This window comes from Mauremys mutica, chromosome 10 (genome assembly GCF_020497125.1).
Source record: "Mauremys mutica isolate MM-2020 ecotype Southern chromosome 10, ASM2049712v1, whole genome shotgun sequence".
NCBI classification, from domain to species: domain Eukaryota; kingdom Metazoa; phylum Chordata; order Testudines; family Geoemydidae; genus Mauremys; species Mauremys mutica.
This window is the reverse complement of record NC_059081.1, coordinates 36,868,706-36,894,569: the sequence shown is the minus strand read 5'-3', so window position 1 is coordinate 36,894,569 and position 25,864 is coordinate 36,868,706. Positions and strand designations below refer to the sequence as shown.

At 40.3% G+C, this 25,864-nt stretch overlaps 1 protein-coding gene across 3 annotated transcripts in view; it reads right to left on the bottom strand.

The window, feature by feature from the left end:
• The window catches only part of CERS6 (ceramide synthase 6), a 235,840-nt gene that overhangs the window by 151,857 nt on the left and 58,119 nt on the right, over positions 1-25,864 (bottom strand). For all 3 annotated transcript variants that reach the window (XM_045032350.1, XR_006582637.1, XR_006582638.1), the window contains exons 2-3: positions 10,666-10,771; positions 7,167-7,297 (exon numbers count right to left, since the gene is read on the bottom strand). In XM_045032350.1, coding sequence (XP_044888285.1) covers positions 7,167-7,297; positions 10,666-10,771 — 237 coding nt within the window. The remainder of the gene's footprint in view (positions 1-7,166; positions 7,298-10,665; positions 10,772-25,864) is intronic.

The following is a 25,864-nucleotide window of genomic DNA, read 5'->3' as shown; positions in this document are numbered from 1 at the left end:
TCAGCTGTTTTAAGGAGCTTTTCTTTTCAGAAGTTCTCAAAGTCATCCTTCAGTTTTTGCCGTATAAGCTTGCATAGAATGGAGTACTCGAGGTTGTTATCCAAGTTCCTTTTCATATTTCTCCACTTCTCTAACAAGCTTTTCATTTAATTTGAGATTCTTCCATTTGCCTTCTTCGTCTTTTCAATTTCAGCTGCTTTTATGCAACGTCTCAGGTTGTCAGCAAAGATACTATAGTCCTGATCACACTTTTCTGTCTGGCTCCAATCAAATCCAGAAATCACTTTCTTCAAGTTTTGCTTCATCGAATGTCTTCGGGCGCTGTTTCCTGATTGCATCTGTAAAGCTTTCTTTTCCACTACTTCATCAAAAAATCAACGTCGCTCTAAGCAGGTGATGGTCACTGCCGGTGCGGAAGGGACGTCTTGAACGATGCGCCTTTTATTGACTAAAATATAGTCAATTTCTTTCTTACTCTTAGTGTTTGGCACGATCCACATCAAGTTTTTTGCAATCCTTTTTGTACGAGGCGTTTGCCATGTACAGTTCTTTCGTTTCTACCATCGTTACCAGACCTTCTCCTCTTTCATTTCTTTCGCTGCTGCTGTATCTCCCTATGAACTTTTTGCCAGCTTTCCATCACCCGACCTTAGCGCTGAAATCTCCCATCGTGACAATGTAAGTGGACTTTTGCGTGAGGGCTCTTTCGAGCTCTTGGTAGAATTCTTCCACTTCTTCGTCCTCACTTGCACTTGGAGTGTAGGCCTGGATGACCTTGATGACAGTTTGACTCCATCTGAAGATGCAGCACACCAGTACGTGATGATATTAGCTGGCATAATATGACTTTCGAAACCCAAACTTTACTGACAATAAATCCGACTCCTCCAACGTTTCTAGTGCCATCTCCCTTTCCAAGACTCACAGCGCTTCCATCCTTCCAGTTGACTTTCAACTCCTTCTTTCATCAGGTTTTGCAGATACCGAGGATATCATCTTATCCTTTTCTTCTCCTCCATCAGATGGTTTAATGTTTCCTCCCTCACCAGCGACTTACAATTGTAAGTACACACAGCAAGGGTTGTCCTTTTCCATGTTGACCTAGCACCTGACATTTTTAGCAACCTCTTGTTCTCAATTTCCACTCCACCACCGAAGAACGATTTGATGACACGCAGGGAACTAAGACCCATTTACTCATGTTGTTTTAGCCGTTAACTTTAAGCCATCCCACTGGCTAGGCGGGCAGGCATACGTACCTCCTCAATTTTAGCTAGCCTTCAACCTCTAAGGAGAAGGAAAAACGCTCTGAGAGAGCAATCCCCCTCCTTGGATTAGATAGTCCGACACCTTTGTAGCATGGTTAGCCCTACCAGGGCATATGCCCTGTTATCATAGTTGTCAGACGGCCAGGGTGTCACTGCTGCACCACAATGAGGCGCTGAGGTAGGATTTGGCACTGTTATATATTTGCAGCAAATATTGTACAAAAGTTGTCGAGTGAGATGTCTATGAAAGTGTTATGATTTGCTGGTTATATTATGCTGTCTGTATGCATGTATCATTTTTGTATGTGAAGCTATGAGAACTGGTTCTTTATAGACGCTCCCCGGGTTTCGCAAGACCCAACTTATGCAAATCCGTACTTACGGAAAAAGTTCGTAAACTAGAAATAGGAGGGGTTGGGTTTTTTTTGGCATAATGGTCGGAGATACATTTCCGACTTATGCAAAATTTGAGTTATGCAAGGCATTCCAGAATGGAATGTTTGCATAAGTTGGGGAATGTCTGTACTTGGATTTCAAATGTTTGCTCCTGGGGGAATGCCCACAAAGTAATTAGCCAGCACATCTTGGAGGAACTATTCAAATTGAGTAGCCCATCGAAAGAACATTTAACTGACAATGGACCATGGGAGATTCCTATCTACACTTAATGAAATTTCCTGCTGTGATTAGGCAAAATGCATGGACATGTGACTTGCCCATGTGACTCCAAACTCCATCTTGTTGCTGTAATTTTCCACAGTAACAATGGGATGCCCTCCACAGGGAAAAAGCTATAAAAGGCCCTGGCAAAATCTCCATTTTGTCTTCATTCCTGCTACTTACCTCTGTAGGAACTTTTGTACAAACTGAAGCTCTGAACAATGGACTGAATGACCCATCCAAGCTGTGGATGTACTGCAGAGACTTGACTTAAGCCAGCAGTTTATTCCATCACTGCTACAAGCCTGAATCAAGAACTTTGCCATTACTGTATAAAATTGATTCCTTTAACCAGTTTTAACTCTCACCTTTCTTTCTTTTATTTTATGAATAAACCTTTAGATTTTAGATACTAAAGGATTGGCATCAGTGTGATTTTTGGGTAAGATCTAAGTTATATATTGATCTGGGTATGTGGCTGGTCCTTTGGGATCAGAAGAACCTATTATTTGATGAGACTGGTTGTAAAGAACCGCTCATCTCTGAATCCAGTGTTTTTGGTGGTGATATAAGAACTGGAATGCCTGAGTAAACTGCCTTTATGTTTTCTTGTTAGCCAGTGTGGTGAAACAGGAGTTTAATTTTGTGGCTTACTTGGTATATCTTATAAAAGAATAACCACCAGTTTTGGGTTGTGTTTGCCCTATTTCTCAGCAATTGGTCCTGAATTTGGCATTCTCAGTTATGACCCACTAAGGCACGGTTACACCTCCCCAGGGCAGAGTTTCAAATGGGTTGATTGGAAGTGGGTCATTTGCATTCCCCTTACACCCAAGTACTTCCTAGTAAATCCACTTCATAAATATTGGTCCCAAAAGCCCTTTGAAGTTCATAATACCTTCCAGAGTGTGCATTAGCCAGTCTCCTAGAGAAGTTACATACATACAGTTCCCCAATAACACATACACAATTGCACTTTTAATACAATGGACCCCAAAGGTATTAAACCTAATTCAACAAAGTTCAACTCAGTAAAGTTCATTCAGAATATTGCAGGAAATGATTAGTCTGTCACAGTCCCTTCTGGTTTCCTTTTATGCCATGTACACACCAAACAGAGCATCTCAAAGGGCCCTGCTGTGCTTTGCTGTGGATACTGGAATATTCAGCGAATCCCCACTACTGCGGTTTTGGAGCCAACCCCTTCCCTGCCCTCACCCTGTCCCATAAGTGACCATGTGCTTTATGCAGCCTGGGGCTCCAAAGCAGCTGCCCACACATGGATTCTTCATCTACAAAAGGCTATTCCAGTAAATTAACAGTTACGCATAGTCCACAGAACTGGGGTGGAGATACTTTTTTTCTTTTTACTCCAAATTGGCTAATATTTCTGATTGGGGCAATATTCCAGGTGCCCCAATGTAGATGGATACGCATTGAACCAGGCAACAATGATATTGGGAAGGGAGAGTCTGCAGTGATTTGTCACATTATTCAAATGAAAGTCCAACAGCTCTATCCCTATTAAATAGATGGGCCAAAAACTGGACATGCCACTTTGCAGCCTGGTTACCATTTGATGCAATATATTGCATCATTTCTGATATCACTGACAATGCTAGCATGGTAACAGATTCCTGGCCATTCTGAATGCTGGAAGAGTATATCCTCAGACTACCTGTAGTGTGTGGCCAATTTCTGTCCTTGGATAACAGGCAACAGCTACTTGGAATCACATGCAGACAAAATTTGACTCATACTCAGTACTCCGCTGAGCCTCTATTCAACTGTTAATATTTACCACAGATGTCATCTTGCTTCTTTTGGAGCTGCATGTATTATTATTATTGCTATTAAATATTTATATCGTATGAGTGCCCAATGACTCTTGAATGAAACTAGCACTTAATTTTTTTTAAATAGATTAACTGTCTTGCTCTTTCATTACATCTTGGCCTCATTTTTGCACTTGCTTTTACTGAGGAGTTTAAAAAAAAAGGTTAAGTCACCTCTCCCCCCAAAAAGATGTTCTCATTACTGCACCTTTTCCCCAGCTGCACCGTCCATGCTTCAGACACCTTTTGCCCAACGTAGCTCCAATTCAGCACCAATTACCCCCCACGAAATCAATGGAACTGCATAAGCTGTAAGTCAGTGATGAACCTGCCCCAAAATGAGTACTCTAGAAGTATCCTTCGGTGTTGAATTCAGCTGCAAACTCTTCAGTGCTTCCCTTCCACTTGCAGAATGAACATAAGAACATAAGAAAGGCCATACCGGGTCAGACCAAAGGTCCATCTAGCCCAGTATCTGTCTACCGACAGTGGCCAATGCCAGGTGCCCCAGAGAGAGTGAACCTAACAGGCAATGATCAAGTGATCTCTCTCCTGCCATCCATCTCCATCCTCTGACGAACAGAGGCTAGGGACACCATTCCTTACCCATCCTGGCTAATAGCCATTTATGGACTTAGCCACCATGAATTTATCCAGTCCCCTTTTAAACATTGTTATAGTCCTAGCCTTCACAACCTCCTCAGGTAAGGAGTTCCACAAGTTGACTGTGCGCTGCGTGAAGAAGAACTTCCTTTTATTTGTTTTAAACCTGCTGCCTATTAATTTCATTTGGTGACCCCTAGTTCTTATATTATGTGAATAAGTAAATAACTTTTCCTTATCCACTTTCTCAACATCACTCATGATTTTATATACCTCTATCATGTCCCCCCTTAGTCTTCTCTTTTCCAAACTGAAGAGTCCTAGCCTCTTTAATCTTTCCTCATATGGGACCTTCTCTAAACCCCTAATCATTTTAGTTGCTCTTTTCTGAACCTTTTCTAGTGATTTTCATCATCAAGGGGCCCCACTGGTTCCACTCCCAGTTACACTGGTTCAGGCCCAGTGGTGTAAAAGAGCAAAATTTGACCCAAGTTATGGAACCATACATCAAAGAGCTAAAAATACAATGTACCAACGGTAGCAGAGGTCTAGAAAGCTGTTAAGATCCCTGTCCTTTCCCAGGTGCTAAGGGGACAGTATACAAATTACAATCCCCGGAGAAAATTAACTGAAGTCATTAACAACAACAAAATGTGATTCTTCTGCAAATTAAGATGATTAATATCACCAGCTTCTGCAATCAAAAAGATCCAGATTCTTACTCTGGTATTATTAAATATTAAAACAATGGATTTTATCCGTAAATGTGAAGGAAATGAATTAAGAGCTCTGATGATTAAGGGCCTCTGTTTATCTAACCGGCAATTGCACTGGCACAATTTGTCATGTTTTATATGACAAATCATTCCAGCTCTCTGAGCTTAGATGGCAAATGTGCTTAACAGAAACACCCCCAGACTCTCACCCCTCATTCAGTCCTTGTCTCAATACAAATAAAAGGCTGCTATTAGTGTACCACATTTGTGTTTGTTTTGAGAATAAATGTCCAGATGAATCAACTGTTATTTTTAAGAGTCAGATTCTGACCCATCCTGCAGAGGAGTGAATGCTAAAGCAGGGTCTAGGAAACCCTAAATAGAGAAATAATATAAAAACACAGAAGAGAAACATGCAGCGCAATAAGGTCTGCTGAACAAACAGAACCCTGCTGACACTGATTCACAGTATTTTAAAATCACCTAAGGATTCTCAAGAGCCTCTTTAATATTTTTTTCCCAACTTCAGCTTAGGTTTTTCTACTTCCACTGACATCTGCTACCTAACAGCTTTCCCCCGGCTAACAGGATGCACAAGTGGATTCTTGAGCCAGCAATAATGTGACCGGTGGACCAGAAAGAGTGTGCTGGAAATTGTATGCCCAATATTTCTTTCCTGCTGCCACAGTACTGGTCATGTCTCCCAACCCAGAGGGAGTAAATCTTGCCTCAAATGTGTGACCTTCCATGTCTACAGAGCAACATGTTACCTCGGTACCATCAGGGCCGCCCGAGGGGGCAAGTGGGGCAATTTGCCCCAGGCCCCACAGGGGCCCACATGCCATTTCGGGTTTTCAGTGGCACTTTTGCAGCGGGCCCTTCACTCGCTCCGGGTCTTCGGCGGCGGGTCCTTCAGTGCAGCGGAAGACTCGGAGTGAGTGAAGGACCCGCTGCTGAAGTGTTGCTGAAACCTCGGAGCACTGCCGGGTGAGTACAAGTGCCACAAGCAGCAGGGAAAATAAAAAAAAGCCATGATCAGTGGCACTTAGGCTGCTCTACCGCTGCCGCTTCATTCTTTGGTGGAAATTCGGCGGCGGGTCCTTCCCTCCAAGAGGGACCCACCGCTGAATTGCCGCTGAAGACCCGGCCCTGCCCCAGGCCCCCTGAATCCTCTGGGCGGCCCTGGGTACCATTGGGCTGATTCTTGGAATGAATCAGAAGAAAGCAACAGAAGAATGTTCTCCCTTCACATTCATTATAAGGTAACAATCTATCACTTAGTTCCCTTTAAGAAAAAATTGCTCTAATATTTTAAGTAGATTTAATTTTCGAGGCTTTCAGTACAGATTTAGCATTAAAATGCTTAAAACGGCATGGAAATGTAATTTAGATTCTAAAAACAATGGGGTTCTATCTAGCAAAGGCTCAATAGGAGAAGATCTGGTTTTAAAGTGAACAGGCATCAGGAAAGATTTCCTAAAAGTAAACTCAAGTACACTGCGGAATAACCTCCCAAAGGAAGTGGTTGGGGCTTAAACTGCTCAGAGTTATTAAATCTGGATCAGAAAAAAAGTGCTAGAAAATGACAGAATAGGAAACCATCCCGCACTGATAACAGGGATGGGCTAGGTGACCCAATAGGTCTTTGTGTCCACCTCCCCATCTCTAGCTTCTTTCAAATTATATTGCTTCAAAAACTGTGATATAAAGATGAATCTCATAGCTACAAATAAGTTTTTCAAGCGATTTTGCCCCAAAGAACCAGCCTGCCATGCCCATAACTTTGCCTCACCAACTGGTGAGGCAAAGTTTCCCTTTCTGTGTTTCCCTTTCTGTGTTCTAGTGTCTCTAAACTTCCCACAGTTTAATTTACATGCGTTGTTTCAATAACATTCTAAAGGATTCTTTCAGTCTGTTCTTGCTCCTGTGCTCTTCAAGTGCCTAGCTGATTTCCTTTGAGAAAAGAAGATTCTCTCAGTTCAAGGATAAATTAATTCTTTCATTTTGAGGAGAAACATTACAACCGGGGCACTTAGCAAAGGAAGCATACTGTAAAACATGCAAGAAAGAACACGGCTCCTTACATGCTTTCACAGAACTTTGTAAGAATGCTGGGCTTTTCCTGGTTGCGTCTTTGTCGAAACCAACGCTGAATACTGCGTACATCCCAGTCCAGCTGCTTGGAGAGGCCTTCCAGTCTCTTCTCATCTGGATGCTACACAACAAAAAGTGATAAAATGACTGCAAGTGCATTTTATCTTCATAACAGGTATCCTAATATTGTTTTATATTTAGACCCCCCAAGTCTGGTCATAAAGAACTCAATCTTACTTAGGACTAGGACTTACAGGCTCAACCCCAGCTCTCTGCCAGCCTCATGGAAAACTGGAAGTAAGACAAAGTCTCTTCATACAAAACACCTATTGGTGGATGTATAATCAAATACAGTACTCTAATAAAAAGGGCTAAGGCAACGCAGCTACATAGAGAAGTTTTAAAAGTTATTGGGGAAAACAGAAGGTTACAAATTGGCTTGGCAGAATTCAATATATACATACATATATATACACATATATATATATACATATATATATACACATATATATATATACACACATATATATATATATATATATACACATACACACACATCAGTTTGATAGGTAATATCAATATTTATTTTTAAGCTTTTTTTCTATTTTTCATCTCTTTACATTTTCACAGCTGCACAAAATTAAAGGTGAGTCAAGGGAGTGATCAGACAATTATTTAATGACGGTAGATGTTGAGATTCAAAAAGTTAAAAGCTTTATAACTGTTAAAAACACAAATTTTCAACACATCAGAATATACAAAATAAATATCCTTAAATCATACTCTATTAGGTTCTCAGGCAGCATTTTTCTTACGTTTGATTATTATCAATGTAAATATATTTCTTCAGCAGCGTGTGTGTTTGGTGAAATCAACATTTTCTGACATTTACCAGTAAAAAACTAATCTTTCCACGCCTAGTTATAACTGAAACCTTTTCTGCGACCTCATCTCTAGCACTCCCTGCCTATCAAATGCTATACACTCCTTGAGCAATGGGGCCTGCAAAACCCCTCAGCATGAGCCTTGTCTCTTTCATCACTCTGCGTATGTGTAACTGATGTAACTGTTGACATGACCAAGGAGATTGTTCAACTGATAAAGAGAAACACATTTTCCTGTACATTAATATTCAAAAACTACACTTTCTATTTTTAAAGTGACAACTTCAAAGAAAGTCACCTTAGCAACTGAGACAGACGTGCTCAGTAAAATTAGCTTTAAGTAGTCATTTTCAACAGCAGCAAACATGACTGTTACTACATTGGAATAGAGGTTAAGCTGCATACTGTAGCATGCACAAGGCGAGGGAAAACTGACATTTACTGGACTTGAGCACTACATGGAAAACAGGGGAAGAGGATACATTTCAAATTGTCTGTTGATGCTCTGTGTACAATATTCCACACTAAGTCCATTCCAATGTCCCCCATCACATTTTAAAAAAATTATCCTGAGAATTTACTCTGTGCATCTGTTTTCCTGGGGATAAGATTTGCTCCTATAAGCAATTTGATATGGTGGATGAAATGCAAGTGCAGCTATAGTTAAGACTGTGTGAAAAAGTTTCCATTATATAAACTCCTAAAATTCCACGGATTAATAAACCTGAAATAAAATCCCCTCCAGGCTGAAATTTGTATCTGAGTCCCCAGAAAAGGGAACAAGGGAGAAAAGGATATTTTTTCTCTAAAGCTGATTTTTAATCAGTTCAGCCATTTGTTTTTCTTTTTAAAAAAGTCATTTGGAGTCGAAACCCATAGGGCTTATACAGGCAGAGCATTCACTGTAGCCAGTGAGAGTTTTGCCTGGGTACGACTGTAGCATCTGGCATGTAACAAAAATGACCAACTTGCTGGCAGTGGTTTGTAAGTGTGGCTTGCCAAACAGCACTACCAGGATGCTGGGGAGGGGCCTGGAAATCAGCCCCCGGCTCTGGGAAGTCATGGAACTTATCCAGACCGTCACAACTTGTGGTTCATACCACAGCCACTGGACTAGTGAGCATGAAAATGATCCTCCAGCACCGCCAGAGGTTCAGCAGCCAGTTCCTTGCCAGAGTGTAAGTATCTACGTTCTTTTGCAGCTCTAAGAGGGCTCCCCATTCTCCATTATATTCTCATTGGAGCTAGTTCTACGCACCAGCTAACATAACTCAGCAGGAATTAGACTGAACCTTAACACAGAGAAGCCCTGTATTTTTCTACAGGATCTCTGAGTCTATTATTCTAAGACACCTTCCCTTTCCCCCTGAATCAGAGAGGGATAGATGTAGTGGGCCTTTCAGACAGGCAGGTGTATCTGATCCACCCTTTGCAAGTATGCTGCCAAAATGAACCAATGCAATGGTGAAAATGGCACCTGCGCTTATTAGGAGGGTAGACTACCAAACCAAGAAGGAGATCAGCTCCCCTGATGCAAGATGCGTAGGCAGGCAGCCAGCATCTAGAGCTGTCTGGGCATATTTCATCCTCTTAACACTGCCTCTGGTAACTTTAATCCTGACAAAATGGCCTGTATGAAATCCTGATTTTGTTCTTTGTGAAAGATGTCTGCAAAGCACAGGCCAGCTGAGATGTGGTGTGTGTTCAGCTGCAAGTTGGTGTTAACGTAAAATGAGACAAATGACTAAAAGCAGAGGAAAGCTTCCTCTCGTGATATCTGTCCAAAGTAAGTGGGCATATGCTAAGATCTTTAGACGAGGATAACGACACCTGATCATCACTGCATTCTCACTGCCTAGCCTGATCAGGAGGCTCAGACAGTGCCAGGAACTGCTGCTAGGACAATCTGCAAACATTTCACCAACAAAATCCACAAATATGGAAACCCACAGCCTTTCCATCCTTATCTGAAGGGCAAGAGAAAATTAGCTGCACAAAGGGCAAAAATGAGTTTAAGGCTTCCCTATCGTTTTGCTGTATCCTACAGAATTCCACAAGTTGCAAAAATTCATCGTTAATTATTTTCCTAGCTTTTTCTGATGTGAAGAATAGCCATCACAATACAAATAGATATCAGCCAACCAATAGTGCCCCATCCTTCCCAATTCACTTGAGAGTTGTAAAACCCAAATCCAAATCTGGAACACTGACATGCTAACATTATTAATAAAGAGTAACATTTTCCCCCCCTTTGTCCAACCCCCTCTGCCTTCCCCCCACAAAAAAATAAAATACAAAAATGAATGTTAATATAAGCAGCCACATGCCTATGGAGTATTTTCTATTACAGTTTTCCTGGTTAAATGTGTCGCTTGGTATGATACTGTCATGTTCTAACATGTATGCCATGAAGGGCTTGCCCAAGTTGCAAAGCTAGCATGGGTAATAGAATCTTTACATTTGCATTTTCTGCTTTTAACTGTGAAATCTTAACATTGCATTAATAGTTCTTTGGCTTCACTTGAAATGATCTTACTTTACGCAGATCAGTGTTAAAGCATCATATCACCTTTTATAAAATGAACATGTTAGGTAAATACCGTACCTTTGTAATTGCAGTGAAAACTTTTTCCAGAATAGCATTAGGTTGGGCTTTCTGTGGTCCATTTGCCTGGACGTTAAGACCTAAGGCACAGGGTTTAGCTATAAACCTACAACGAAACAAAGAGGAAAGAAAATCAAATTAGATTCTTCAATTATTTATTGCAGGATCTGTTATCAGTGACATACCATAAATGTTAAAACATTAAAAAGAAGTCATGGTCCCTGTCCTGAAATGTCTATGTCAGACAACTGCAATACACAGAATAATAGTGCAAATGCAAGTAGGTAGAGGTGCATGCATCAATGGAAGAAAACATCACAGAATAAGAGCGTTTTAAGGGGGGATTTGAAGAAGGAAGGGTAATGCCATCGAGTACGTAAAATGGAGAGTTGTTCAAAGCACTGGCGGGAGCCATGAAAAAAAGACCAGAACTAAGAGTGGGAGAAGGATCATCAGAAAAGAAGAGCATACGGAAAGAGCAAACCACCATGGGGAGACTGCTGTGTGCAACAGGCATGCGAAACGTAATATTTTCTCCCCCACCTTACTGCCTCTTTAATTAACTAGACCCCAGGTTACAGACAGACTTGTCACACAGACTTGCTTTTGTGCCCTGTGTCAGACACAGCTTTTAACCTCTGACAACCTCAGTAAATACCAACATAAGTGATTTCATCTAACTCAAAATGGTTTGGAGCCATTTCTTTGACAGTTTCCAGTAAAAAAGTATATCCTAAAAACTCTTCTGCCAATGCATGGATCTTTGGCACAGATCCACAAACGGTAAAACCTGCGCTGGCCTTAGGGAAAATGGCACCCTGGGTGCCCTTGCTTTTAGTTTTTGAACAGCAGCATGGGACACAGGGCATGAGGACCAGCTCCTGGCACTGGAGCCTGGCTGGGCTGCATAGGGAGGAGTTTCTGAGCCTGGGGGCTTCCCCAGACATAGAGCCCCCTGACCACCTACCAGGAGGAGAGAGGGTGCGCAGCCACCATCCTTGCCTGTGGGAATGGGGGGGGCCCACTGGCTCTGCAGGGGTGAGCCCTGCTGCCTGGACCTCCCCGCCAGGCTGGCAGTTCTGGGCAGCATTGCCCCTACCCCTACCCCCCCTCGCCTCTTGGCTGGCCAGGGTTCCAGTCCTGGGCTTGCCCACACTCACCCCTGCTCTGGCAGCCCAGGACCACGAGCTTGTGGCAGTCAGACGGCACCCACCTGACCATGTCGCCCACCAGTAAACCAATCAATAATTCTGCATAGCTTATAAACAGTTCCTTTTACATAAAACCCATTTTGCATAATATAAATGAAGATCAGCTATGTAGCTTCATAGCTAAGGAATGGGAACACTCCACGTGATTAAGATAAATTGCTCATATTAATGAGTTCTACTAATGGAGTTTCTTACATGGCTCAAAGTTCATCTCCTCCTACAAGCTCAAGTTCAACTGTTAACATGCTCAGAAAGACTACAATAATATATACTTTATGATGAGCTCTGCATTTCACGTAATAACATTCTTGCAAATAAAGAGGAAAATATTCCTACAGTTATTCCATTGCTCACACAAGGCTGTGTTAAGTCATCTGGCTAAAATCCAGGCACTGAAAAATATATCCCAGTGCAAAAAAACTACTTAGATGGATTTCAGGACACTACTTAAATGGTTCAAATGTAAATCACAGCTCTTAGATTGTAAGCTTTCCCTTAGATTGTAAACTCTTTGGAGCTGGGATCATTTTTTTGTTCTGTGTTTGTACTGCACCTAGCACAAATGGGGCCTGGTCCATGACTGGGGCTCCTACACATTACAGAGATACAAATAATAATAAATAATTGAGGTAAGAGCTGTATTCCACTGCCCCTCACCGAAACTATCCCATTCCCCAAGCTTCTAGCTGCTTTGTGTTTGAATATACTGAATTGTTCTCAGTTTCCCTTTAAAGACTTTTAATAATATCCTAAAAATTCAACAAAGTAACAAAAAACAGCACACTAAGTAGATAAAAAATAGCTCAGTGTTTATACCCCTGAATATGACTGCAGGCTCTCGAGAGCAAATGTGGAATTCTTATCAATATTTAAACACCATGCTAAGACTGTTTTGAGCATAAATTGTGTTTTCCTAAAGATAACATAGATGATACAAAATAAATCTCATTGCATTGATCACAGCAATGATGTTGGTTAAAGAAAACAGATTGGTTTCAGATTCTAGTTCAACCTTTAGTAAGTTCACAAGTTTACAGCATGTGCCTCCTTTAAAAATGTTTTTAAAGTAAATGGAAAGTGAGTCAGAAGAAATATGCATTCAAAATAGGTTGTTTACATTTACACTTTCATGGTGCTCTGAGGAACATATAACGGGACTGTTTGAATTTGAAATCCCCTTAAAATCCCTGTCAGTTCTTTCTCTGCTTCCATACCTTAAAAGAAACCCCCAGTGTGATCACTTAATTTCCATGTTTTATAATTTGACATGCATTTTCTCTTATATTTATTAGTTTGGATAAAATCTGAATCAGTTGTAGGAATCATGTTCTAATCATATTGCCAGTGGCTGCAGCATCAACCAGGAGAACAAGGCTACAAGCAGTGTAAATACATTCCCTTAGGATCTGATCCCTCAATAGCAAAGTCAATGGGAGTTTCACCATTGAGTTCAATGGGAGAGGAGAATGGAGCTGTAGCTCTTCTGCCTTGACTCATTTTCTACTTGTAAAACATAAGTTGTATATCTACAGGGAAGCATTTATCATTTACAAGAGATATATTAGAACTGCTCCAAAGCCTTTGCCAGAGAACTCATTCAAGTCTTAAGAACAGACTTGTAGGATTGCGCTTGGAGGTTCAATAGCACTGGTGCCACTGAAACACCAGGCTTTCAGTCTGTACAGGCACTGCCCATGGTGTAGATTCCTGGGGCAGAATGCAACAATGGTGTAAACTGCTTGGAATAAATGCAACTGCAGCCATGCTGGTAATACTTGTGCAGGGTTACAGACAAACACTAATATCCTCTAGTGTAGACAAATATTTAGATGGTCAGATATCACGTCATTTACAGCTTTATAGGTTAAAATTAGGGCTGTTGATTAATCGCAGTTAACTCTCGCGATTAACTCAAAAAAAATTAATCGTGATTAAAAAATCAATCACCATTAATCACAGTTTTAATCGTACTGTTAAACAATAGAATACCAATTGAAATTTATTAAATAGTTTGGATGCTTTTCTACAATTTCATATATATTGTATTCTGCGTTGTAACTGAAATCAGTATATTTTTATTACAAATATTTGTACTGTAAAAATGATGAACAAAAAAACAGTATTTTTCAATTCACCTCAGACAAGTACTGTAGTGCATTCTCTTTATGGTGAAAGTGCAACTTACAAATATAGATTTTTTTTATTACATAACTGCACTCAAAAACAAAACAATGCAAAATTTCAGAGAGTCTACAAGTCCACTCAGTGCTACTTCTTGTTCAGCCAACCGCTAAGACAAACAAGTTTGTTTACATTTACAGGAGATAATGCTGCCCTCTTCTTATTTACAATGTCACCAGAAAGTGAGAACAGGCATTTGCACGGCACTTTTGTAGCAGACATTGTAAGATATTTATGTGCCAGATATGCTGAACATTCGTATGCCCCTTCATGCATCGGCCACCATTCCAGAGAACATGCTTCCATGCCAATAACGCTCAAAAAAATAATGTGTTAATTAAATTTGTGACTGAACTCCTTGGGGGAGAACTGTATGTCCCCTTTTTCTGTTTTACCTGCATTCTGCCATATATTTCATGTTATAGTAGTCTTGGATGATGACCCAGCACATGTTGTTCATTTTAAGAACACCTTCACTGCAGATTTGACAAAACGCAAAGAAGGTACCAATGTGAGATTTCTAAAGATAGCTACAGCACTCAACCCAAGGTTTAAGAATCTGATGTGCCTTCCAAAATCTGACAGGGACGAAGTGTGGAGCATGCTTGGAGACGTCATTGATGTGGAAACTACAGAACCCGAACACCCAAAAAAGAAAATCAATCTTCTGTTGGTGGCATCTGACTCAGATAATGAAAATGAACAGGTGTCGGTCCACACTGCTTTGGATTGTTATCAAGCAGAACCCATCATCAGCATGGACGCGTGTCCCCTGGAATGGTGGTTGAAGCATGAAGGGACATATGAATCTTTAGTGCATCTGGCACACAAATATCTTGCGACGCCAGCTACAACAGTGCCATGAGAACGCCTGTTCTCACTTTCAGGTGACATTGTAAACAAGAAGCCGGCAGCATTATCTCCTGCAAATGTAAACAAACTTGTTTGTCTGAGCAATTGGCTGAATAAGAAGTAGGACTAAGTGGACTTGCAGGCTCTAAAGTTGTACATTGTTTTCTTTTTGAATGCAGTTTTTTTACATAATTCTAAATTTGTAAGTCCAACTTTCATGATAAAGAGATTGCATTACAGTACTTGTATTAGGTGAACTGAAAAATACTATTTCTTTTGGGGGGGGGAGGTTACAGTGCAAATTCTTGTAATCAAAAATAAATATAAAGTGAGCACTGCACACTTTATATTCTGTGTTGCAATTGAAATCAATATATTTGAAAATGCAGAAAACATTCAAAAATATTTAAATAAATGGTATTCTATTATTGTTTAACAGTGCCATTAATCACAATTAATTTTTTTTAACCATTTGACAGCCCTAGTTAAAACCAACTCAGAACTAATGCAGAATACAGAGCACTTGTCTAATATGAGAAACTCCATCAAGAAACTCCACTTAGCAGATGTGCAGCCACATTCTGGATGATCCTAATTTCCCAAATGGTTTTAAGGTGCAGCCCAAGTAAAGAGTCTTGCGGTATTAAAGCTCCAGGTGACAAAGGCATAGTTGACAAAGCAAAGGGGGGAAAAGGTTGTATTCTCTACTCAGAAACAAATGGAATAAAAGCAATGCTGACTACCACTTATCTGATCAGCTAAATGCAATTGAGGATATAACAAAACTCATGCGGATATTTATTTCAGAAACGTTATTTCCCACCTCCAATATATGTTTTTAAAGCTTCTGTAGACATCCTCTGATGTCTTGCTAAAGATGCTACTTTTCAGAGAGGCTGGGAATCTTAGCATCTGAATTCAGGAATACACTAAAAACCATTTAAAATTAAAGAAATTATTTTGATTGCCCTAAGAGAAGGCATAAAGCCAGATGAGATTAACGTCACAAGGAAACCAGAGGGAAAGTCAATCAGCATCCAAGCTAATTTTATAAAACCCTTCAAAAGAGGCATCATTTATAAATAGAGACAAAATAGAGAAGGACTGTGGGTGGAATCAAAATAAAAAGAATGAGACTACTTTTTCACTTGTCAGGCTCACAAAGGAACACACTCTGAGCCTTAATTGCTGATGGCAGCATCCAGAGACACGAAACTAAGTACAAATAAAAATAATATCATTTCAAAGACAGATTTTCTAAACATTTGAAAATCTATTTTTCCCCTTCAGTAAAGTCTCTTGGTTGAGTATAAGTGCTAAAGCTAGCTTTTGACTACCTACCTCTCAGGTGAGTGAAGAAATGACATTGTTCTGAGATAATGTAAGTCAAATGGCAAAGTACTGCACTGCAGAGATAGGGTGACCAGATGTCCCGATTTTATAGGGACAGTCCCGATTTTGGGGTCTTTTCCTTATATAGGCTCCTATTACCCTCCACCCCCATCCTGATTTTTCACATTTGCTGTCTAGTCACCCTATGCAGAGAGTATATGATGCAAAAATGTGTTCAATCTGTAAGAGTCAAAAGCTGGTTAAAATAGCCAGAGGGACTAAAACTTTACAAGGTGTAACTCCAGCAAGCTTCATGCTGATATGATCTTCACAGAACTCTCTGTGAGCCACTTGGAAGTACAATCTTAAAATGACAGACTTGCTAATTAATATGCTGGGGGAAAATATAGTAAAGGGCAAACAGAGTATTAGCCTAAAATTAAAAAAAAGAGGAGCCTAACGTTCACTTATGCGCACTGTGCAAAACAGGATATATGCTTTAGACCAGGAAATTTTCTGTAATCTTTAAAACCAAGGGACTGAAATAAAGGGAAAAATACATTTCTACTGTGCTTATTACAGACACAAAAGAAACAGGAACTACTTTAGGAATGTGTTCAGCCCCCATTACTGCAGTGTCTGAGAGCCAGACAAATTTTAACAATTTCCTTAGCAAATACATAATTTCTATAGACTCTATTGGTTTCATGCCTTTTAAATTCTATAGAACGTTTCCGCAAAGGACAGCAAGACATTCTGGGAAGTTGTACAGTGCACCCAGTCTGTTGCTGTCTAAATCACTCAAGGCATAGTTTGCTATTTGGCTGATACAAAAGCACGTATGGCAAAAAGTGAGTTTGTTAAAGCTTAAAATTTCATGATGGTCTCTATCCTGGCATGGCCTCATTTTTATTCCCCTGCTTTTGAGTTACAGCATGTTTATGAAATTTAATAATGGATTATTAATCTAAAATTGAGGACTAAATTCATGTATTAAAAATGGTAACATGAAGGGATTAGTGCAAATCTAACAGTAGTGTTTTGCATTGCATACCTGCAATGTTAAATATTTGTGTACAACAATCCACATGTGTGCAGGAAGAGCTGGGTGAATAATTGATTTTTTTTATAAAAATACTTGAATAGGCTTTGAGACACAGAGAGAAAGTAAGAATCACTCTACGGCATGTGGTTAGGGTTAGGGTCCTCCTGCAATGAGTATTGAAATTATTACAAAGTAGAACAGCTTCAACGGAAGAGCTTAAGAAACAGGAGCGCCAGAAGCCCCTAGAAGTGTGGGGGGGGGGTCACCAGCACCCAAACCATGGCCCTGCCCTCGCTCTGCCTGTTCCTGCTGAGGCCCCACCCACACTCACTCCTCTCCCCCCATCCATCGCTCACTTTAAGGCAGGTAAAAAGTGGGAGGGGAGGGCATATCCTGCCCACGTTTTAAGATGGAGCCATGGCCCCGCCCGCCTGTTCCGGCACTGCTGTTAAGAAAGCCCTAACCCAGAATAACCTATAGCCCAGTGGTTGGGGCACTTTCCAAGTTCAAATCCCTGAACAACATGAAGAGGAGTGGGAAACTGAACACAGGTCTCGTACATTCAAGTGAGTGCCCTAACTATCGGGCTAAACGTCACAAGTTAGGCAGTGTTGTCTCCTCCTTCTCCAGGCATTTTGTGAATCTAACCAATAAAAAAAAATTTGGTTGAAAACTATTTGGCAAATTCATGAATAGTTTTGAATCACCCGAAATTGTGTTTTTCAACAAATACACTATTCATCCAAAAATTTTCACCCAGCTGCGTGTGTGCACTTTACTCATGGGCATTTGGAGCATCTACTGACATTTAAGAGCTTTTTTACTGCAGTGTTTTGCGCAAAAAAAGTCAAGGAATTCAAACTGCACCTCTCTCACTTTTGCCTCCATTGCAGATTATGCCCTGTTTTCCAAGGTTAAAATGTTTATAAAGTTTAACCAGTGGTGTCCTAAATTTGTGCTTGTTGTCAGTAGCTACCGATGTGGTGCCCCGCTCTTGTTAGATGATAACAGTCGTCTGCGTGTTCCCTCTGTGTGCTGTCCTGGTTCTGCGCAGATAGCTGACACAGCAGACCTCGAGAGAACCCCCAAAGACTACAGACTCTAGTAAGGTACAAAGGAACCCGAGTCAGGTTTATTGTCAAATGAAACACAGTAATAGTTTCCCGTAGACTCTACAAGACATACTACGAATTTGTGCCCCCTGGCAATGGACCGGCTCAGTCAGTGGCAGGACTTTCCACTGCCCCCTAGGCCAGACAAAGATGCGCACTCCGGGACCTACTTTTATACAGTTACAGGACAGATTACTCATCCCTACTGACGTATTGAGTACAGCCCCTTGGCTCATTAGGGTACTGTCTCCTCCTTTGATCAAGTTGTTTCAGACAAACAGATCTATCCATCATGCTGTCCTTTTGGCCCTGTCTTTAAGATGCACCTGCCTGTTCCTTGTTATGTCTGTGGAGTGTCCTTGTATCAGGATGTCCAGGTGCCATCTTGGCACAAGTTCCTCTTATTAGCACTTATATGTGAATGTACCTGCTTCTAACAACCCTCTTCTCACCAACTTCTGTGAGTGAGGCCTGCCTCTGGCTCACAGCCCAGCTTTTGCTTAGCACTTTGTACTTAGTACTTTGGTTCAGGCTTCAGACTGGGCCTCTGACACAAGAGTTTATGTTTCAGGGCCTCATCTTACTACAGTGCTGTCAGCTGCCTTTAAAAAAAATAGCTTTATCAATGATCTGCATGTCATCACTATGTTCTTTGTGATAAAGCTTTAATCTGTATTCCTAAACCAAACATCAGAGTTCAAGCTTAAAAATTCGGATGCTAGTATGAAATGCCAGTGTTTTCCCAAATGAATGTATTCTGTTATATCACCATTCAGTGAAGGCAGATTCTGCCACTTTTACAATTGCTGTGTGACACCTTACTCCATAAGTACAGTAGAACCTCAGAGTTATGAACACCAGAGTTACAAACTGACTGTTCAACCACACACCTCGTTGTGAACCAGAAGTATGCAGTCAGGCAGCAGAGACCAAAAAACGAATACCGTACAGTACAATACTGGGTAAAACGTAAACTACTAAAAAAAGGGAAAGTTTTAAAAAAGATTTGACAAGGTAAGGAAACTGTTTCTGTGCTTCTTTCATTTAAATTAAGATGGTTAAAAACACCATTTTTCTTCTTTCACAGCTGTATTAAGTCAATGTCCAGTTGTAAACTTTTGAGAGAACAACCATAATGTTTTGTTCAGAGTTACGAACGATCTCCATTCCCAAGGTGTTTGTATCTCTGAGGTTCTACTATAATTCCAGTAAATCAGTGGGATTACTCAGAGTCTGGTACAGTGCAATGCGAATAAGACATCAGAATCTAGCCCACTCACTCTCTTCTTTTAATCCTGAGAGTCCAAGGTAACTGCAAGCCAAATTCTCAATTCAATTAATGTCAGTGAAGTTGCACTAGGGTAAATGAAAGGAGAATTTGGCCCATTATGTGTCAAATTAAGCCTCGGACCAGAATGGAGGTGAAACCACATTTAAACCAAGTCCAGACCATGAATTCTAACTTCGTTTTAAAAGCAGCCTGGCTCATTCACAGTAGCCAGCCGAACTGTTTTTACTATCAGTTCAGATAATGCAGACCTGAGCTCAGCGTACAGTGTCTGATTGGGAAGCACTCAGCCTCTGCATTCCAAAATTATTTTGCACTCAGTTTAAATATGTCAAGTATTTTACAGGTACTTTATAACACCTGACGGCAGCCCCAGCTTGCACTTTGACATCTCATAGCTATTTACCATAGTACTAAAAAAAGCTTTACAAGATGCAGGAAATAGAAGGTACATAAAGTGACTTTGAATACGTCACATACAACTAACAAAACAGCATCATTAATATCTACTGTACACTGAGCCCCGTTCTGTTCTTATACACACCCAGAATACCTGCAGCAAAAGTAGGCTCTTCACAAGATGGTGAACATGGGGAAATATTTCCCCAGGAGAAAATAAACAGAATTGCTTTTGATTAACTTCACTTTTCAATAACTCCTTCTCATTTTTGATCTCCTTCTTGCATTTTAAAATTGCTGAGCTAGAGGAATGAAGTTCTGGTTTTGAGAAGGAGGAAAAAGAAGCAGAAGGAAGGAGGGAAGGGATTGCTTTCTTTTCTTTATGTCCTTGTTCACTGCAGCTCTGGAAGGAGCTAAATTAATATCACTTTCCCTTCACAGACTACAACAGCCATAATGCATGAATAAGGGGAGACAAGAATGTCTTCCTGGTCAACAGACAGCAACCCTGCAGTCTGTACTCTGGCAAAGCTCCCCCTGAATTCACTGAAAGCTTTGCCTGAATAAAAATTGGAGAATTGCACCCTTAAATAACAGATGCCATAGCCACATTTTGTATTCTGAAAGCTGCTTTTCCACAGTCTTATGATTACAGTGCATGTCATGGTGATAAACATCCTTCTTGGTGAGCTGGAGAGATCTCTCTAAAAAGTTATTCTGCAGAAATATGAATGGACCAGTTCCTGTGCTGATGTAAACTGGTATATTCTACACCACTGAGAATCTCACCCAATGTCACTGCACAAAGAACAAGGTTTTGTTTTTAAAAACGAACATGTATGTCTCGCCATAAGAATATGATTGGTTTATGTGAAACTCTTTCATTTCCTTCTACTGGGTGATCCTTATTAGTTGTGCTAACCCCTCTTATCTTAGTGCCACTTATCGCCACAAATTGCATGAACTAGAAATGTTCCTATTGACCCTCATAATCCTTTGATACTGATGTTCATTAGCAGTAGTGAAATCTGTATTTAACAAATAATTTTAGATAATCAAATAGGGGAAAGGCCTGGGGAAGAAATATCCTGACTCTTCCAATATGATTTCTCTAACGTATTAAACTACAGACTCATCTGTTGATGGGGCTTAAAGGTTGTCAAATAAAATGAATCTGACTTTATGGAGCACTTGTTCTCCCAATGCCTATACATAATACCCATAAAACTTCTGTTACAAAATGTGACTTGTGGCAGAGACGTTTTATTGTGGGATCACAAAAATTAAGATCCTAAATTGAAGTACAACTTCCATTTCAGACCTTCCAAGAGCTATAAAGGATTTCACCATCTGATAATCTACTCATCTTTAAACAATTTCACAAATATGGGGTTATTGATTAGACTGGTTATGCAATGCAGCTAGGTCGGAGCCCTGCATAAAGCAAATACTATGTATTGTTAATTGCTCAGTAGTACATACAATTCATCTGCTGCCATGAGAGGTCCAATTATGTCAATAATTTCATTCAACAAAGATATATTTTAATGGTATTTTCAGGTACCCAGGTAACACTTTCCTCTAGCTTTCTGTAGGTGGGACACATGGCCAGTTTTCGCCTACAGATCTTCCACCTGACTCCATATGTAGTTTTTCCCTGTACTTGCAATTACAGATGGTACAAGGTACAACTCTCCCAGACCACATTTAGGGCAAATGTACTGCCTAACTACACAACTCTATTGTTAGACAGCACGTCGGGTTGGTTTTTTTCAATTCAAAACTCACACACCAAGGTGTCTCTAATTAAACTAAATATAAAGCTTCCTATTATTGTACTTATTGTTCCATATTGTTCTTGTTGAAAAACATATTATCCAAGTTCCATAATATTAGTATTTCTTTAAAAGAAGGGATGTGACAGAAGGAAGAAAAAAGTTCTCCAAACCAGGATAAAAAGCTGGGCATATTTCTTAGGTGTCTCTAGTTACAATAAGGAAATGAAGAGTTCCTTCATTATCAATTTATGCACTTTAAATGTGAGTGGCATACTGTAAGCTCTCTTGTAGTATCTTGATACAGTGCTTCTAAAATAAAAAAAAACAGTAGCCACCTGTGGTCACTCTCCTGTACACATGGCCTTTTTGGAGTTTATCAGCAACATTGAAGATAGACATTAGATCCTGCTAATCCAAAAGTACTCAGAAATGATCTCTGACTTTTTTAGCAGTGTAGGGTCTATGACAATTATGCTGTTTGCATTCTGTCAAGTAGAAGGCAGTGGTACAATACACACTAGCAGAGCTGTGCAAATGTACATTATATAAACATTTTATTTAAAAAATTCACATACCGATAGTTTATATAAATGGGGGACTGAAGAAAGTACTCAAGTAATTTGAAAAATAAAATAACTTTAAAAAAACCTGACAATATTAGTTGACCAACTGTACATGTTACCCAGTTTATAGAAAGGAGTGTTCTTTAAACAATCCAAAATTATTGTTAATTACTGAACTAATTTGTTCAGGTTATACCTTTTTCACTCTATATGTCCTATCCATACCCTCATCCATTTAACCAGAAATCTAATGTTTTTATTCTATGGCACAAGGCATCAACCCCAAGATTTTTACACAGGAAAGTTGTGACCATCCTTTCTCCATTTTAACTATGGAGTAAACCAAAGACATGCAGGACATTAAGAAAGAGTCTTAAAAATGGAGGAGCAACCAACTTCTTTTTCAGCCTGAGATATGAGATGGAAAGTCTACTACAAATTAATTAGCACATTACTTTGCAGTGCCGGAAGACAACACAGTAGCTATTGCCTAGCTCTATTGTATTTCCTGCCACAGACTGCAACAAAAACCATCCACTGAATTCATGTTCAATTAATGTTACAATGGGTTTGGAACCAGATTATACATGTTAAAAATTCTAACCCCATATTAGACTCTTAACACATGAAAAATCATCTTAAATATATAAAATTGTAATCCTGTGTTTATCATCATTAAGCCTACCATAAGAGTCACAAGCATAATGCAGAAGTCTCAGCAGAGAGAGATAAATAGACCCAGGAAAACAGTAGCAATTGGCAGCATATACATTTGGATTTTTTTTTAAACAGACTGCTCCTAACAAATAATAAAACCATAATTCCATTTACAGACAATATGTTTTGAGTGTTGCTCTGTATGGCAGGAAGGTTTCTGAACGCTGTTCAATTTTTAATTTAAACCTTTCAATTTAACTACACTGAGACAAGAGACCTATCTGCTCTGTGACCTTGAGACATCTCCCAGGAGCTCAGAGATGTGAATTATTTTCAGTTTCTGACCTACTAGTGTGATTTCTTAGTCTCACATGAACTTTTTTCATATCTCCTTCCTGTCTTGCTAAAGTAATGACACTTTTTTTTTACTGCATTTCAATGGCTAACATTTTATTCCTCTAAAAAAAGTATCTTTCCATAAAACACAGCCCCACTGTATCAATACTGGGTAACACTCTCTGTTACCCCATTTGTGTTAAGTACAGAGGGCATGATTCTCCCATCAATTACACCAGGTTTGCATCGGTTACATCAGCATCAGCAAGAAGAGAATCAGACCAGTACGTTTCTGATATTTTTATGCAATGCATTTGTTGAACACAGTTGGAACCACTCCAGCTTGACTCTAACTCCTACTCATAAGGGACTCCTCACTCCTCATTATGGGCCAAATCCTCTTAACAGAGCCCACAGCCTGAAAAACAGGCTTGTGCTGTCAGGGAAATGTCTGAACCCAATCTGAAGTAGCCAGCACGGAATCACTCTAAGGCTGCTACTGCAGACTTCTGGCAGGAACAGAGACCAAGCCGCTGCTCCCCCTATGCAGAGTTTGGAGCCAGTGGATCCATGCTATGCATAAATACACGGGGCATGGGCCACGTTTGCAGCATGCACTGCTTACCAAGTTCCGAAGCACACTGAGAACATGCTATTTCCATGATGGTTGGGGCCTTCTACACCCTTAGAAAAGGCCAGGGGATTTTTCCTTCTGCAGATGCATTAGGAGAATTTGTTTGAGTCTTCCCCGAAATGCATCGATCTCCTCCGCTGTGTAGTGAACTGTGGCTACATACAAGGACCAAAGTCACAATCCATTAACACCTGCACTATGGCAGTAACTCTACTGATGATTAGCAAGTTAAAAGGCTGCAAAAGTTGCTAAGGCCAACCAGTAAAGGAAGACATAACACAAATTAAACCACTATATTACAACTAAACAGCCCTGTGTAAAATGGACCCTTTGTTAAACCTCTGATTATTTTCTATACAGGGTTTGTTTTCCTGAAGAGTAAGGAGAAAAAAAGTACATATGGGAAAGCAACACCCCTCTCTATTGCTATTTTGAAAAGACATATTGTCCTTTCCAGAGATGGATCAGAGCAGATTTTCTCTCCTCACTTGCATTCAGCTCTCTAAAGGGCAGATTGCTTTCAGGGATCTGTAATTGATGATATTCTGACTTGTCAGGATGTTTTGTTTTATAAAACAATCTGTTCCATGCAACTAACGAGGGCACATCTATCTAAATTACTCTAGCTTCCCAGATGAGCCAAAAGCAGAGGCGGCTTGTTTCTGAACACATATTCAAGATTGGAAGTTTTTCTAAAAGATATGCTCTAGGAATTATTCTGCGGAAGTGCTATGGCCTATGTTACACAGGGGGTCAGACTAGATGATCACAATGGAATCTATGAACCATCTGACAACCTACACAGCGATTTTTGTATTTTTTTTTTTTAGCCAACCCATTTAATTCAACAGGTCCCAATTTGAAAATGTTTCAAAACGTGTTTTTTTGTTTGTTTGTTTGTTTTTTTTTTTAAATGTGAACAATAAAACAGACCCATTCACCAGGACACTTCATGAGACAAACTTAGCAGTAGCGTAAATCCACTGACTTCACTGGAGTTGTGCCTGCTTATCCAGTGTTAAATCTGGTGCATGATGTCTTGATGCTCTCTACTTTGGTATAAACAACAGGTAGTACCTGTACTCCCCTGTAGCTCAGGTGTGAGCCCTAGCCTGGTTAACTCAGCCTTCACCACTCTCAGAGAGATACGCTGAGTTCCTTGCAGTTTACTATGTGTATTGGGGAGCAGGATGCAACTTTTGCATGCAACATTTAGAAACTATGGGTCTGTCTGTCTACTCGGGATAAACAATAAGGATCCCAGCACACAATTCACAGAGCACAATTCACGATTGTCCCGATGTTCTTGTGCAGAATAAAGTATATCCATCACCTGAATAGTGCTGACTCATGAGACGTCCTGCCCTCCCCAGGAATGGCACTAGTTCAGTGAGGCGTGAAGTGATTCCTGCATGCACACATTTTGGGAAGAGCTTTGAGATCCTTCAGAATAAAGAAGCTAAGGGGCAAATCCTTTCTCTACCTCCGTGGATTCCAAGGGCCCTACCTGCAGCACAACCAGGGTTGTCCTGCTGTGCAGAGGGGGAAGAATCCAGAGAAGCACAGAACAAAGATGTACTCCCCATAGTGAGTGCCAACCACTCTTCCATTTGAGAGCTGGACATAGGGGTAGAGATGGGGACACTCAGGGTGGAGGTAATCAGCAGCTTCAATGGCTACTGCAATCCTGCGAATGTAGCTGTAGCAGAGGAGAAGCTCAGCTGCCACTCTGCCAGGGAAAAGGATTCCTCTATCCATCTACAGTTGTACCCAGTACACAGCCTGGTTACTTAGGTTCTGCCCTGGGCATT